A 17402-nucleotide genomic window follows, 5' to 3' on the forward strand; every position below is an offset into this window, starting at 1 on the left:
CCTGTAATACCATAAAATAGGCCAATACAGTCCAGTAATACCAAAAAATAGGCCAATACAGTCCAGTAATACCATAAAATAGGCCAATACAGTCCAGTAATACTGTAAAATAGGCCAATACAGTCCAGTAATACTGTAAAATAGGCCAATACAGTCCAGTAATACTGTAAAATAGGCCAATACAGTCCAGTAATACTGTAAAATAGGCCAATACAGTCCAGTAATACCGTAATATAGGCCAATATAGTCCAGTAAACTGTAATATAGGCCAATACAGTCCAGTAATACTGTAATATAGGCCAATACATTCCAGTAATACTGTAATATAGGCCAATACAGTCCAGTAATACTGTAATATAGGCCAATACAGTCCAGTAATACTGTAATATAGGCCAATACAGTCCAGTAATACTGTAAAATACGCCAATACAGTCCAGTAATACCGTAAAATAGGCCAATACAGTCCAGTAATACTGTAATACAGGCCAAAACAGTCCAGTAATACTGTAATATAGGCCAATACAGTCCAGTAATACTGTAAAATAGGCCAAAACAGTCCAGTAATACTGTAATATAGGCCAATACAGTCCTGTAATACCATAAAATAGGCCAATACAGTCCTGTAATACCAAAAAATAGGCCAATACAGTCCTGTAATACCATAAAATAGGCCAATACAGTCCAGTAATACCAAAAAATAGGCCAATACAGTCCAGTAATACTGTAATATAGGCCAATACAGTCCAGTAATACTGTAATATAGGCCATTACAGTACTGTAATACTGTAATATAGGCCAATACAGTCCTGTAATACCATAAAATAGGCCAATACAGTCCTGTAATACCAAAAAATAGGCCAATACAGTCCTGTAATACCATAAAATAGGCCAATACAGTCCAGTAATACCAAAAAATAGGCCAATACAGTCCAGTAATACCATAAAATAGGCCAATACAGTCCAGTAATACTGTAAAATAGGCCAATACAGTCCAGTAATACTGTAAAATAGGCCAATACAGTCCAGTAATACTGTAAAATAGGCCAATACAGTCCAGTAATACCGTAATATAGGCCAATACAGTCCAGTAATACTGTAATATAGGCCAATACAGTCCAGTAATACTGTAATATAGGCCAATACAGTCCAGTAATACTGTAATATAGGCCAATACAGTCCAGTAATACTGTAATATATGCCAATACAGTCCAGTAATACTGTAAAATAGGACAATACAATCCAGTAATACCATAAAATAGGCCAATACAGTCCAGTAATACTGTAATATATGCAATTACAGTCCAGTAATACTGTAATATAGGCCATTACAGTCCAGTAATACTGTAATATAGGCCATTAAAGTCCAGTAATACTGTAATATAGGCCATTACAGTCCAGTAATACTGTAATATAGGCCAATACATTCCAGTAATACTTTAATATAGGCTAATACAGTCCAGTAACACTGTAATATATGCCAATACAGTCCAGTAACACTGTAATATATGCCAATACAGTCCAGTAATACTGTAATATATGCCATTACAGTCCAGTAATACTGTAATATAGGCCAATACAGTCCAGTAATACTGTAATATAGGCCAATACAGTCCAGTAATACCGTAATATATGCCAATACAGTCCAGTAATACCGTAAAATAGGCCAATACAGTCCAGTAATACCGTAAAATAGGCCAATACAGTCCAGTAATACCGTGAAATAGGCCAATACAGTCCAGTAATACTGTAATATATGCCATTACAGTCCAGTAATACTGTAATATAGGCCAATACAGTCCAGTAATACTTTAATATAGGCCAATACAGTCCAGTAATACCGTAATATATGCCAATACAGTCCAGTAATACCGTAAAATAGGCCAATACAGTCCAGTAATACCGTGAAATAGGCCAATACAGTCCAGTAATACTGTAATATAGGCCGATACAGTCCAGTAATACTGTAATATAGGCCGATACAGTCCAGTAATACTGTAATATAGGCCGATACAGTCCAGTAATACTGTAATATAGGCCGATATAGTCCAGTAATACTGTAATATAGGCCAATACAGTCCAGTAATACTGTAATATAGGCCAATACAGTCCAGTAATACTGTAATATAGGCCGATACAGTCCAGTAATACTGTAATATATACCAATACAGTCCAGTAATACTGTAATATAGGCCAATACAGTCCAGTAATACTGTAATATAGGCCAATACAGTACAGTAATACTGTAATATAGGCCAATACAGTCCAGTAATACTGTAATATAGGCCAAAACAGTCCAGTAATACTGTAATATAGGCCAAAACAGTCCAGTAATACTGTAATATATTCCAATGCAGTCCAGTAATACTGTAATATAGGCCAATACAGTCCAGTAATACTGTAATATAGGCCAATACAGTCCAGTAATACTGTAATATAGGCCAATACAGTCCAGTAATACTGTAATATAGGCCAATACAGTCCAGTAATACTGTAATATATGCCATTACAGTCCAGTAATACTGTAATATAGGCCAATACAGTCCAGTAATACTGTAATATAGGCCAATACAGTCCAGTAATACTGTAATATAGGCCAATACAGTCCAGTAATACCGTAATATAGGCCAATACAGTCCAGTAATACCGTAATATATGCCAATACAGTCCAGTAATACCGTAATATAGGCCAATACAGTCCAGTAATACCGTAATATAGGCCAATACAGTCCAGTAATACTGTAATATAGGCCAATACAGTCCAGTAATACTGTAATATAGGCCAATACAGTCCAGTAATACTGTAATATAGGCCAATACAGTCCAGTAATACTGTATTATAGGCCAATACAGTCCAGTAATACTGTAATATAGGCCAATACAGTCCAGTAATACTGTAATATAGGCCAATACTGTCACGTTCCTGACCTTGTTTCCTTTTTGTATAGTTGTGTTTAGTGGGTCAGGACGTGAGCTGGGTGGGCAGTCTGTGTTGTTTGTTCTATGTTTAGTGTCAGTGTTAATTGACCTTGTATGGCTCTCAATCAGAGGCAGGTGTTTGACGTTTTCCTCTGATTGAGAACCATACATAGGTAGGTCGTTTCACTTTGTTTGTTGTGGGTGGTTGTCTTCCGTGTCTGTATGTTTACCACACGGGACTGTTTCGTTGATCGTTCGTGAATGTAGTCTGTTCCTGTTCGTGCGTTCTTCGTTATATGTAAGTTCTCAAGTTCAGGTCTCTTTAGTTCGTTTTGTTATTTTGTAATTTAAGTCTGCTTCGTGTTTCGTCAACGTTATTCTTGTTTAAATAAATATCATTATGTCTTCACAACACGCTGCGCTTTGGTCCAATCCCTACTCCTCCTCTTCAGACGAAGAGGAGGAGAACGACCGTTACAAATACAGTCCAGTAATACTGTAATATAGGCCAATACAGTCCAGCAATACTGTAATATATGCCAATACAGTCCAGTAATACTGTAATATATGCCATTTACGTAGCAGACACTTGTATCCAAAGTGACAACAGTCCAAGCATTTTGGTACGAGATCCCACTGGGAATTGAACCCACAACTCTGATGTTGCTAGTGCCATGCTGTTTACGAACTGAGCCACGTACATGGCCACTACAATACATAAGTACAATACAATACTTTTAAAATACAATACACGATTGCAATAGAGGTGGAAGCTGTATGATTACCATCCCCATGAGCGTGCCACCTTCCTTCAGGCCATGGACGAGGGATGCAATGATTTCAATCAAGACCTCTTTCACGATTGGATTCGCCGTGCCAAACTTTTCCCCCCCCCCCAGAATTCGACCAGAACCTGTGGCCAAGTGCTCAAGACAGGCTTGATGAAAACTACTGCCTGCTAAAACATTCTTTCTTTAATTTGATTACATTGTGAAATGCGTCATCAATTATGGAATGTTGATGTTCAGTCAACTTTAATGGGTAGTGCAAGTGTATTACCTCATGTGAAAACAGTGTAATGTACTGTAATTTACAGTATTGTAGCATACTACATTCAAAGGACAATTTTGAAACATTGGATTTGTTAATAGATTAAGGTGTTAATATAACTAAATAGAGAACATTTCATTATGTAGTGTTTCGGGTGATTTAAACCAAATGTACTGATTTATATTTCACAGTAAACGTATATTTTTGGATCAATGGTTGTGAACGATGTCTACCAACATTTTGTTTTTGTAAAATCAAAGGTTTTGAATGTAAGACTGGCTGCATTACAACTGTTACCAGTTTGTAGTTTTTTTGTACTGAGAGTTTTTGAAAATTCACTGCATACTTGTGAAAATAGTACCAAAGTGATAAAATAGGAAACTGTAACCCCAGGAAAGGTGGTGTATAACAAGTACACAGTGTGTGTGTGTGTGTGTGTGTATGTGTGTGTGTGTGTGTCCTGCTTACCCCCTGGGAGAAGTAGAAAGCAGCGATGCCCAGGGGCCAGAAGCAGCAGAGCATGGAGAAGATAGCCAGGCCCAGATGGTCTCTGGGTGGGATCACTATGAAGTTATCTTCACTCTCGCTGTCGCTGGAGCAGTCCGTCTGAAAAGAGACAAACACTGTAAATATTAGTTCACCACCATTACAGTTCACATACTGTTTATAACATGATGACGTTGTCCTCACTGTCACTGGAGCAGACCATCTGGCAGGGGGGAGGAGGGGAGAGAGAGAAACTGTCAGGGGTCTCTCATTGTTATAGTTAAAGCGATAGTTAAATCAACATTACATAGTTATTCAAGTTTGAAGTTAAAGCGATTGTTCAATCAAATACTAAAATCAGATTTTATTTTTCACACGCTTGGTAAACAACAGGTGTAGACTAACAGTGAAATGCTTGGTAAACAACAGGTGTAGACTAACAGTGAAATGCTTGGTAAACAACAGGTGTAGACTAACAGTGAAATGCTTGGTAAACAACAGGTGTAGACTAACAGTGAAATGCTTGGTAAACAACAGGTGTAGACTAACAGTGAAATGCTTACTGATGGGTCCTTTTACAACAATGCTGAGAGAAAGATAAAGGACAGAAATATACAATACAAATGGAAATAGTGACAAAAGGAATAAATACACAACAAATTACAATAACACGGCTATATACAGGAAGTACCTGTACTGAGTCGATGTGCAGGGGTACGAGGTAATAACACGGCTATATACAGGAAGTACCTGTACTGAGTCGATGTGCAGGGGTACCAGGTAATAACACGGCTATATACAGGAAGTACCAGTACTGAGTCGATGTGCAGGGGTACCAGGTAATAACACGGCTATATACAGGAAGTACCTGTACTGAGTCGATGTGCAGGGGTATCAGGTATTAACACGACTATATACAGGAAGTACCTGTACTGAGTCGATGTGCAGGGGTACCAGGTAATAACACGGCTATATACAGGAAGTACCTGTACTGAGTCGATGTGCAGGGGTACCAGGTATTAACACGACTATATACAGGAAGTACCTGTACTGAGTCGATGTGCAGGGGTACCAGGTAATAACACGGCTATATACAGGAAGTACCTGTACTGAGTCGATGTGCAGGGGTACCAGGTAATAACACGGCTATATACAGGAAGTACCTGTACTGAGTCGATGTGCAGGGGTACCAGGTAATAACACGGCTATATACAGGGAGTACCTGTACTGAGTCGATGTGCAGGGGTACCAGGTAATAACACGGCTATATACAGGAAGTACCTGTACTGAGTCGATGTGCAGGGGTACCAGGTAATAACACGGCTATATACAGGAAGTACCAGTACTGAGTCGATGTGCAGGGGTACCAGGTAATAACACGGCTATATACAGGAAGTACCAGTACTGAGTCGATGTGCAGGGGTACCAGGTAATAACACGGCTATATACAGGAAGTACCAGTACTGAGTCGATGTGCAGGGGTACCAGGTAATAACACGGCTATATACAGGGAGTACCAGTACTGAGTCGATGTGCAGGGGTACCAGGTAATAACACGGCTATATACAGGAAGTACCAGTACTGAGTCGATGTGCAGGGGTACGAGGTAATAACACGGCTATATACAGGAAGTACCAGTACTGAGTCAATGTGCAGGGGTACGAGGTAATAACACGGCTATATACAGGGAGTACCAGTACTGAGTCCATGTGGAGGGGTACCAGGTAATTGAGGTAGAGATGTACATATAGGCAGGGGTAAAGTACGTGTACCTTGTACGTGTTTCTGTGTTTGTACTAAAGGTGATCTAGTATTTTGTCACATCTATTTGCTCGGGTGACGTGCTGGTAAAAAATGAGGTAAAACGGATGTCAGTTTCCTTGTATTAAAATCACCAACCTCGAGACACGCCGACGATGCATAGAAAAACCATTGAGATGCAAATCCATGTCCTCGTTCAGCCACTACTCTTGAGAAACGTAGCTGTTGTAGATAGGATATCCAGTTTGTTCTCCAGTGATTACACGTTCGCCAATAGAACAGAGGACAATTTGCTCACCGACGTAGTCTGATCAGGGTTCCGGCTCGCCTGCGTCTCTTTCGCCGCCGCTTTCTCTTTTGAGTCCCGGGGATCAGGGCTTCTGTTCCAGAGAAAGCAGAACGTCCGGAGCTGCCAACTTGTTGAAGTAGAAATGTTTGTCCAAATTGAGGTTAGTAATCGCTGTTCTGATATACGGAAGCTGTTTTCAGTCATAGGAAATGATGGCAGGTATATTATATACAAAGAAAATTACGATTAGCGTTTAAAAAAACACACAAAATTGCAAGCCCGAAAACAGCTTCTATCCACTGCAGCGCCATCTCTGTCAGTTCACCCACATTACAGGGAGAGATATTAGATGGATAGTTCAAAAGATAACAGTCATACAACATTGGTTTGGATTTAAAGGGACAGTTCACCCACATTACAGGAGGAAAGATACACTGTTAAAGGGACAGTTCACCCACATTACAGGAGGAAAGATACACTGTTAAAGGGATAGTTCACCCACATTACAGGAGGAAAGATACATTGTTAAAGGGATAGTTCACCCACATTACAGGAGGAAAGATACACTGTTAAAGGGACAGTTCACCCACATTACAGGAGGAAAGATACATTGTTAAAGGGATAGTTCACCCACATTACAGGAGGAAAGATACACTGTTAAAGGGACAGTTCACCCACATTACAGGAGGAAAGATACACTGTTAAAGGGATAGTTCACCCACATTACAGGAGGAAAGATACACTGTTAAAGGGACAGTTCACCCACATTACAGGAGGAAAGATACACTGTTAAAGGGATAGTTCACCCACATTACAGGAGGAAAGATACATTGTTAAAGGGATAGTTCACCCACATTACAGGAGGAAAGATACACTGTTAAAGGGACAGTTCACCCATATTACAGGAGGAAAGATACACTGTTAAAGGGATAGCTCACGCACATTACAGGAGCCGAGATACACTGTTAAAGGGACAGTACACCCACATTACAGGAGGAGAGTGACACCGTTAAAGGGACAGTGATACACTGTTAAAGGGACAGTACACCTACATTACAGGAGCAAAGATACACTGTTAAAGGGACAGTTCACCCTTCACTGACATTGCAGGGTCATATAGGGTGAATCTGAAATGACAATACTTTTTGGCCAGAGCCAAAAACATTTTACATCCAATATCCTCATATTAAATCCCCAATCCTCTAGGGAAGAGACAAGCAAGGTCCTGTGCCAGAATACCAGTTATATGACTGTGTGATGTATACCTGAACTATAACTCCTAGTCATTACAGAAGTCCTTTGTACTGTAGCTGGGAACTGGGGATTGGGGATTTATGATGCAAGGATTTTCATTTTTCATTTCCATCATCACAGGAGCGACATTAACCCTTGTGCATTGCTGAGAAAGAAACGCCATCCATTGTGGGTCAGATTGACCCGCACATTTTAACACACTCAAGACAGTCAAAGTATAAACAGCCAAAACTAGATTATGTCTTGTCAGACTTTTCAGAAAGAAGAAAAACAAGAACATTTGATTTCAAAACTATATACACTGCTCAAAAAAATAAATATTTATTTATATATATATTTATATTAATATATTTAACTATTTTGTTAAACATATTTCCTTTCTCACAAACAAGCATTTTCTGTTTGGAGCTCATTGTTGAGTGTCCGTGTCAGAGATCTGCTGCTTAGCACTGGGAAAGAAAAACTTGGGAAAGTTGACTTTCACCCAAACGTAATTATAAAAGTGCATCCAGAAGCAAAACAAAACTAAAAAAACATCAGAGACAGTTGTTTATTTTGGACCTGTGCAAATATCTATACACATCTTCGTATACAAAATCTACACAGACATTCCACACCACATCAGTGTGTCCGCATTTTAAAGTTAGGTTCATGGCCCTAAATGAGGAAAAGTTATTTCATTTCATGGAGAAAAAAAAGAGGTTAACTAATATTTTGGGAAACTCAAACGTGGAAATGGGTCAAATTTACCTGCAACATAATACGAGGATTAAAATATAGTGTGTATCTGTTCCAAATGGAACCCTATGTCCTATATAATACGCTACTTCAGGCCAAGGCCCATAATGCACTATATAGCAAGGGTTGCGCTCAATTCAGAATTTTGGAATTGACTCCCATTCAACTCATGAGTTGAAATTCAAAATTGAAATTGGCCACACTACACAGGACGTAGAATTGGAATTTTTTTGAGTTTGAGTGACAGGAAATATAATTTATAATTCAGTGCAATTCAAAGATATTCCACTCAGTCGTAGAACACGAGAGTTTCATTGACTCTGACAGGTCACAACTTTCAGATACCAAAGTTTATATCACTTTTCTTTGGAAACAATATTCACATACACTTTTAACCTAAGTGCTTACAATAGCCAATTCTATTTTCTTGACAACCAATGCCATTATATTATATCGACAACCATTATTATATTATATTATATTTGTGGAGTGATTGAAAAACGAGTTTTAATCACTACAACCTAAGTGTATGTTAACTTCCGACTTCAACTGTAGATTTGTATAGACTATACCTAATACAGAATAGAAGAAGCATTTTGATTTCATTTCATTCAATTCTATTTCCCTTAATACAAATTCATATTTAAATTCTGTTTACTACTTCAATTCAAAATCAAGAATTGATTAGGCATTCTGAATTCAATATCTGAATTGAGCCCAACCCTGTGGGAAGGGAGGATGTAACAAAGACAAGGGGGATATAGAGAGAGGCAATGAAAAGAGAGAGAGCGAGAGTGTGTGTGTGTGTGTGTGTGTGAGAGCGATACAGAGAGAGGAAGGACGGAGAGGAGAGGAAGAGGTAATTAGCAAATAAGTCTAAGTGTTTTATCATAAAACCACAGCCAGTCATTGAAGGGCAAGACCCTCTGATTGTCCTACACAAACAGACACGAGGTTGAGGGATATACAGTCAAAATCTTTTTAACCGCCTGAGTTCCATCTGTGCTTTATGAATTTCTTAACACAATATAACCCAGCCGAGATGATCTATACTTTTCATTTATTTCTACAGTAGAGAGAGAGAGGAGAGAGATAGAGGACAGAGAGAGAGATAAAGAGAGAGGAGAGAGATAGAGAGAGGAGAGAGAGAGAGGAGAGAGAGGGGAGAGAGAGAGAGACCAGATATAGAGAGACAAGAGAGAGAGATAACATCCTGCACACACACATGCAGACAGACACCCACCCAGTTCACTGTCACGCGGTGTAGCTAGCGTCCTGACAAGTAACCACAGAGTAATAGATGGCTCTATTCCATCGCCATGACAGCAGAAACAGTGAAAGGTCTGGGTAATTTATGTTGCCAAATTGCCTCCACGGCGTGGGTGACATGAGACGACCCACTCCTTTCTTTTAGGCCAGGGACCTCACAATACAATATGATCACAATACTTAGGTGCCAATATGATATGTATTGCAATTCTCACGATTCTATATGTTTTGGGATTCGATGTTCCAAACATATTTCTAACTACATGTCTGCTGCAGAGATACAAGAGAGATCATGAGAACATTTGTTTTGATCAGTCATGGGGAAATTAAAGTGCTTAAAACATGTTGGCTCACAATTATTATTTTTTATCTTGAGAAAAAAACGATAGGATTAAAAATAGCGTAGTTTTGGCACAGAGCCAGCTAATGCTACCAATAAGTGCCTTTGGAAAGTATTCAGACCCTTTGACTTTTTCCACACATTTTGTTACATTACAGCCTTGTTCTAAAATGGATTATATATATATAAAAAGATCCTCAGCAATCTACACACAATACCCCATAATAACGAACTGAAAACCTGTTTTCAGAAATAGTTTCAAATGAATAAAACTTAAAAACAGAAATACCTTATTTACATAAGTATTCAGACCCTTTGCGATTAGAATCGAAATTGAGCTCATGTGAATCCTGTTTCCATTGATCATCCTTGAGATGTTTCTTCAACTTGATTGGAGTCCACCTGTGGTAAATTCAATTGATTGGACATTATGTGGAAAGGCACACACACCTGTCTATATAAGGTCCCACCGTTGACAGTGCATTTCAGAGCAAAAACCAAGCCATGAGGTCGAAGGAATTGTCCATAGAACTCTGAGACAGGATTGTGTCGAGGCACAGATCTGGGGAAGGGTTCCAAAACAATTATGCATCTTTGAAGGTCCCCAAGAACACAGTGGTCTCCGTCATTCTTAAACAGAAGAAGTTTGGAACCACCAAGACTCTTCCTAGAGCTGGCCACCCGACCAAAACTGAGCAATCGGGGGAGAAGGTCATTGGTCAAGGAGGTGACCAAGAACCCGATGGTCACTCTGAGAGAGCTTTAGAGTTCCTCTGTGGAGATGGGAGACCACCAATCAGGTCTTCATGGTAGAGTAGTCAGATGGATGCCTCTCCTCAGTAAAAGGCACAACGGCCCGCTAGAAGTTTGACAAAATGCACCGAAAGACTCTCAGACCATGAGAAACAAGATAATCTTGTCTGATGAAACCAAGATTGTACTCTTTGGCCTAAATGCCAAGCGTCACATCTGGAGGAAACCTGGCACCATCCCTACGGTGAAGCATGGTGGTGGCAGCATCATGCTGTGGGGATGTTTTTCAATGGCAGGGACTGGGAGACTAGTCAGGATCGAGGCAAAGATGAACGGAGATAAGTACAGAGAGATCCTTGATGGAAACCTGCTCCAGAGTGCTCAGAATAGGATGAAGGTTCACCACCCAAAAGGACAACGATCCTAAGCACACAGCCAAGACAACACAAGAGTGGCTTCAGGATAATTCTCTGAATGACCTTGAGTAGCCCAGCCAGAGCCTGGACTTGAACCCGATCGAACATCTTTGGAGAGACCTAGAAATAGCTGTGCAGCAACGCTCCCCATCCAACCTGACAGAGTTTGAGAGGATCTGCACAGAAGAATGTGAGGGGTCTGAATACTTATGTAAATTTATGTTTAATAAATTACCCCCAAAAATATAAATTCTGTTTTTGCTTTGTCATTATAGGGTATTGTGTGTAGATTGATGTGGGGGGGAAAAAAATATTTTATACATTTTTGAATAAGGCTGTAACGTAACAAAATGTGGAAAAAGTCCAGGGGTCTGAATAAAATGTATCTACCTCAAATACCTTATTAATATCTATCCTGAAGGGGTATGAAGAATGACTTATTGTTTTGTATTGTATCTGTTTTCTTACAAATCGATACTTGGAGTCAAATATCAATATAATATTGTCCAAAATACTATTGCGATATGTAACAATACGGCATTTTTCCCCATCACTACTTTCTTTCCCTCCCTCCTTCACTCTTTACTTCATCCTCGTTTCCCTCCCTGCCCCGTTCCACTGTTGATCTTTCCTCCTTCCTTCCGCCTCTGTCGCTCCATAGCTCCCTCCTTCTCTCCCTCTTTCCACTCTGCGACTCTCCTCCTCTCCCTCTTTCCACTCTGTGACTGTCTCCTCCCCTTCCCTCCTCCTCTTTCCTCTCTGTGACTCTTTCCTCCCCTTCCCTCCTCCTCTTTCCACTCTGTAACTCCCTCCTCCCCTTCCCCCCTCCTCCTCTCCCCCTTTCCACTCTATGACTCTCTCCCCCCCTTCCTTCCCTCCTCCTACCCCTCTTTCCACTCTGTGACTCTCCTCCCCTCCTGAACTCTCTCTTCCCCTCCTCCTCTCTCTCCTCCTCTCCCTCTTTCCACTCTGTGACTCCCTCATCCCCTTCCCTCCTCCTCTCTCCATTCCCTCCTACTTATCTTCCTCTTTTCACTATATAACTCTCTCCTCTCTTTCCCTACTCCTCTCCCCCTTTCCACTCTGCATCTCCCACCTCTCCGTCTCCCACCTCTCAGTCTGGTTCTCTATCACTTCTTTCTCCTCTCCTTCCCTGTTGCACTCTGTGTCACAGTCTCTCACCTCGATGTTCTGTATAACACTTCTCATGTTCCAAATGATCGATGCCTAGACAGCTGTCTCTCTATGTAAATGTTTTTCCAGGTGATCGATGCTTAGACAGCTGTCTCTCTATGTAAATGGTGTATGTATCTCATATAATATGAGTAATGATACTTCACAACCTGCTACTTGACTGTCTGTTTTTACACCGTAATTAATGTTTCTCAATACAACCCCCCCACTACTTAATCAACAGATACAGAAAATATATGCACATTAACATATGAGGTGAGAGATATGAGAAAATCTGAGGCTAAGACTTGTCGGATAGCTTTATACTTGCAGAGACAGAGAGAGAGACACAGAGAGAGACAGAGACAGAGCGAGACAGAGGCACAGAAAGAGACAGACACAGAGAAAGACACAGAGAGATAGACAGAGACATAGAGAGACACAGAGAGAGAAAGAGACACAGAGAGAGACAAAGACACAGAGAGAGACAGAGACACAGAGAGAGACAAAGACAGAGAGAGCGACAGAGACATAGAGAGAGACAAAGGCACAGAGAGAGACAGAGAGACACATAGAGAGAGAGATACAGAGAGAGACAGAGACACAGAGAGAGACATATAGAGACAGAGACACAGAAAGAGACACAGAGGGAGAGACACAGAGAGAAAGAGAGAGGGAGAGACACAGAGAGAGACACAGAGAGAGACACAGAGAGAGACACAGAGAGAGACACAGAGAGAGACACAGAGAGAGACACCGAGAGAGACACCGAGAGAGACACAGAGAGAGACACAGAGAGAGACAGAGACACAGAGAGAGACAGAGAGAGACAGAGACACAGACTGAGAGACACAGAGAGAGACAGAGACACAGACCGAGAGACACAGAGAAAGAGGCGCACGCACACACACACTGACAAGTGTGCAGGCGGCAGATACCCTAGAGGTTAGCCAATCTGCCCTTGAGCAAGGCACTTAAGCCTAATTGGTCCAGGGTTGCTGTCAATAATGGCTGATTCATGGCCGTGACCCCACTCTCCAAGGGTGTCTCAGGTGGAGTTGGGATACGAAAAAAACCATTCGTACAGGTTACCCACTGAAACAGGACAGATATAAACAGCGGCGAGCTTCCCAGTGACATGACCCTACCAGATGAGCAAAATGCTTTCTATGCTTGCTTCGAGGCAAGCAACACTGATCCATGCATGAGAGCACCAGTTGTTCCGGACAACTGTGATCACACCCTCCGTAGCCGATGTGAGTAAGACCTTTAAAAAGGTTAACATCACAAAGCCGCAGGGCCAGATGGATTACCAGGATGCATACTCAGAGCATCCGCTGACCATCTGGCAAGTGTCTTCACTGACATTTTAAACCTTCTGCCTGCCCCAGTCTGTAATACCTTCAAACAGACCACCATAGTCCCTCTGCCCAAGAAAGCCAAGGTAACTCTAAATGACTATCGCCCCGTAGCAATCACATCTGTAGCCATGACATGATTTGAAAGGCAGGTCATGGGTCAAATCAACACCATCATCCCAGACACCCTGGACCCACTCCAATTCGCACACTGCTCCAACAGATCCACAGATGATGCAATCTCTATTGCACTCCGCACTGCCCTTTCCCACCTGAACAAGAGGAACACCTATGTGAACATGTGGTTCATTGACTACAGCTCAGCGTTCAACACCATAGTGCCCTCCAAGCTAATCACTAAGCTAAGGAACCTGGGAATGAACATCTCCCTCTGCAACTGGATCCTGGACTACCTAACGGACAGCCCCCAGCTCCCGTGTGGCTCAGTTGGTAGAGCATGGCGCTTGCAACGCCAGGGTTGTGGGTTCATTCCCCACGGGGGGACCAGGATGAATATGTATGAACTTTCCAAATTGTAAGTCGCTCTGGATAAGAGCGTCTGCTAAATGACTTAAATGAAATGAAAATGTAAGGATAGGCAACAACACATCTGCCACACTGACCCTAAACACGGGGGCCCCTCGGGGGTACGTGCTTAGGCCTCTCCTGTACTCCCTGTTCACCAACGATCATTATTAAATTTGCTGATTACACAACGGTGGAAGGCCTGATCACCGATGACAATGAGACAGCCTATAGCGAGGAAGTCAGAGACCTGGCAGTGTGGTGCCAGGACAACATCCTCACCCTCAACGTGGACTACAGGAAACACAGGGCCGATCACTCCCTCACTCACATTGTCGGGGCTGTAGTAGAGCGGGTCGCGGACTTCAAGTTCCTCGGTGTCCACATCACTAAGAATCTATCATGGTCTACAAACAACAACACAGTCGTGAAGAGCACATGACAACACTCCTCAGAAGAGAAACTCCCCAAATACAGGTGTGGCAAGGTTGTAGCATCATACCCAAGAAGACTTGAGGCTGTAATCGCTGATAAAGGAGCTTCAATAAAGTACTCAGTAAAGGATCTGAATACGATATTTCCGTTTTATTTATTTTTATTTTTTTTTACTGTTTTTTGCTTCGTCATTATTGGGTATTGTGATGTCATTATGGGGTATTGTGATGTCATTATGGGGTATTGTGATGTCATTATGGGGTATTGTATATAGATTGATGCCAAAAAAAAAACGATTTAATCCATTTTAGAATAAGGCTGTAACGTAACAAATTATGGAAAACGTAAAAGGGGTCTGAACACTTTATATATGCACTGTATAGACAAGTTATACTTAGGTCATTGTTTTATTTTTTATTATTAAGTGTTTTACTTCTCTATTATGTCTCTATTTTATTTGTCTCTGCATGGTTGGGTCCATCAGAAAGCATTTCACTGTTATTATACCTGTACACCTGTTGTTTATGAAGCATTTGACGGATACAAGTTGATTTGATTAATTTGTTACTGCTGGTCACATTATGAATGTTTTTTATTCTCTTGAGTATTGGGTTGTTCTGACCCAGTGCAATAGTCACAAGATGACATTGTGCTTTTGGTTAATGGATCGGTTGGAGGGTAATGCTGTTTGGAAATGTAAGGTGTGATATGATATATGCAGCCTGATATGATATATACAGTCTGATGTGATATATACAGTCTGATATGATATATGCAGCCTGATATGATATATACAGTCTGATGTGATATATACAGTCTGATATGATATATACAGTCTGATATGATATATACAGTCTGATATGATATATACAGTCTGATATGATATATACAGTCTGATATGATATATGCAGCCTGATATGATATATACAGTCTGATGTGATATATACAGTCTGATATGACATATACAGTCTGATAAGACATATACAGTCTGATATGATATATACAGTCTGGTATGATATATACAGTCTGATAAGACATATACAGTCTGATATGATACATACAGTCTGATAAGACATATGAAGTCTGATATGATATATACAGTCTGTTGTGAGTTTTTATGGACATATTCAATCTCTCCCTATCCCAGTCTGCTGTCCCCACTTGCTTCAAGATGTCTACCATTGTTCCTGTACCCAATAAAACAAAGGTAACTGAACTAAATGGCTATCGCCCCGTAGCACTCATTTCTGTCATCATGAAGTGCTTCGAGAGACTAGTTAAGGATCATATCACCTCCACCTTACCGGCCACCCTAGACCCACTACAGTTTACATACCGCCCTAACAGGTCCACAGACGATGCAATCGCCATCACACTGCACACTGCCCTATTCCATCTGGATAAGAGGAATACCTATGTAAGAATGCTGTTCATCCACTATAGCTCAGGATTTAACACCATAGTACCCTCCAAGCTCATCATTAAGCTCGAGGCCCTGGGTCTGAACCCTGCACTGTGCAACTGGGTCCTGGACTTCCTGACATGCCGCCCCCAGGTGGTGAAGGTAGGAAACAACACCTCCACTCCGCCCCACAAGGGTCCGTACTCAGCCTCCTCCTGTACTCCCTGTTCACCCATGACTGCGTGGCCATGCACGCCTCCAACTCAATCATCAAGTTTGCAGACAACACAACCATAGTAGGCCTGATTACCAACAATGATGAGACAGCCTACAGGGAGGAGGTGAGGGCCCTGGCAGAGTGGTGCCAGGAAAATAACCACTCCATCAACGTCAACAAAATGAAGGAGCTGATCATGGACTTCAGGAAACAGCGGAGGGAGCACCCCCCTATCTACATCGACAGGTCCAAAGTGGAGAAGGTGAAAAGCTTCAAGTTCCTGGACGTACACGTCACTGACAGTCTGAAATGGTCCACCAACACAGACAGTGTGGTGAAGAAGGCGCAACAGCACACTGCCTGCCCTCTGGGACACCTACAGCACCAGATGTCACAGGAAGGCCAAAAAGATCAAGGACATCAACCACCCGAGCCACGTCCTGTTCACCCCGCTATCATCCAGAAGGCGAGGTCAGTACAGGTGCATCAAAGCTGGGACAGAGAGACTGAAAAACAGCTTCTATCTCAAGGTCATCAGACTGTTAAATAGCCATAACTAGCCGGCTACCACCCGGTTACTCAACCCTGCACCTTAGAGACTGCTGCCCTATATACATAGACATCTAATCACTAGTCACTTTAAATAATGTTACTCAACCCTGCACCTTAGAGACTGCTGCCCTATGTACATAGACATCTAATCACTGGTCACTTTAATAATGTTTAAATACTGCTTTACTCATTTCATATGTATATACTGTATTCTATTCTACTGTATTTTTGTCAATGCCATTCCGACATCGCTCGTCCTAATATTTATATATTTCTTTATTCAAATTATTTTACTTTTAGATTTGTTAATTGTTGTGAATTGTTAGATACTACTGCACTGTTGGAGCTAGAAACGCAAGTATTTCGCTACACCTGCAAAAACATCTGCTAAATATGTGTACTGACCAATACAATTAGATTTTATTTTATTTGATATGATATATACAGCCTGATATGATATACAATGGT

The 17402-nt window shown here is 41.2% G+C and overlaps 1 protein-coding gene across 2 annotated transcripts in view; it reads right to left on the bottom strand.

Annotated features, from left to right (window-relative positions):
* The window catches only part of LOC139582511 (synapse differentiation-inducing gene protein 1-like), a 176474-nt gene that overhangs the window by 115043 nt on the left and 44029 nt on the right, over nt 1-17402 (bottom strand). For both annotated transcript variants that reach the window (XM_071412581.1, XM_071412580.1), the window contains exon 3: nt 4435-4572. In XM_071412581.1, the coding sequence (XP_071268682.1) occupies nt 4435-4572 (138 nt within the window). The remainder of the gene's footprint in view (nt 1-4434; nt 4573-17402) is intronic.

This window comes from Salvelinus alpinus, chromosome 8, assembly GCF_045679555.1.
Source record: "Salvelinus alpinus chromosome 8, SLU_Salpinus.1, whole genome shotgun sequence".
NCBI lineage: Eukaryota > Metazoa > Chordata > Actinopteri > Salmoniformes > Salmonidae > Salvelinus > Salvelinus alpinus.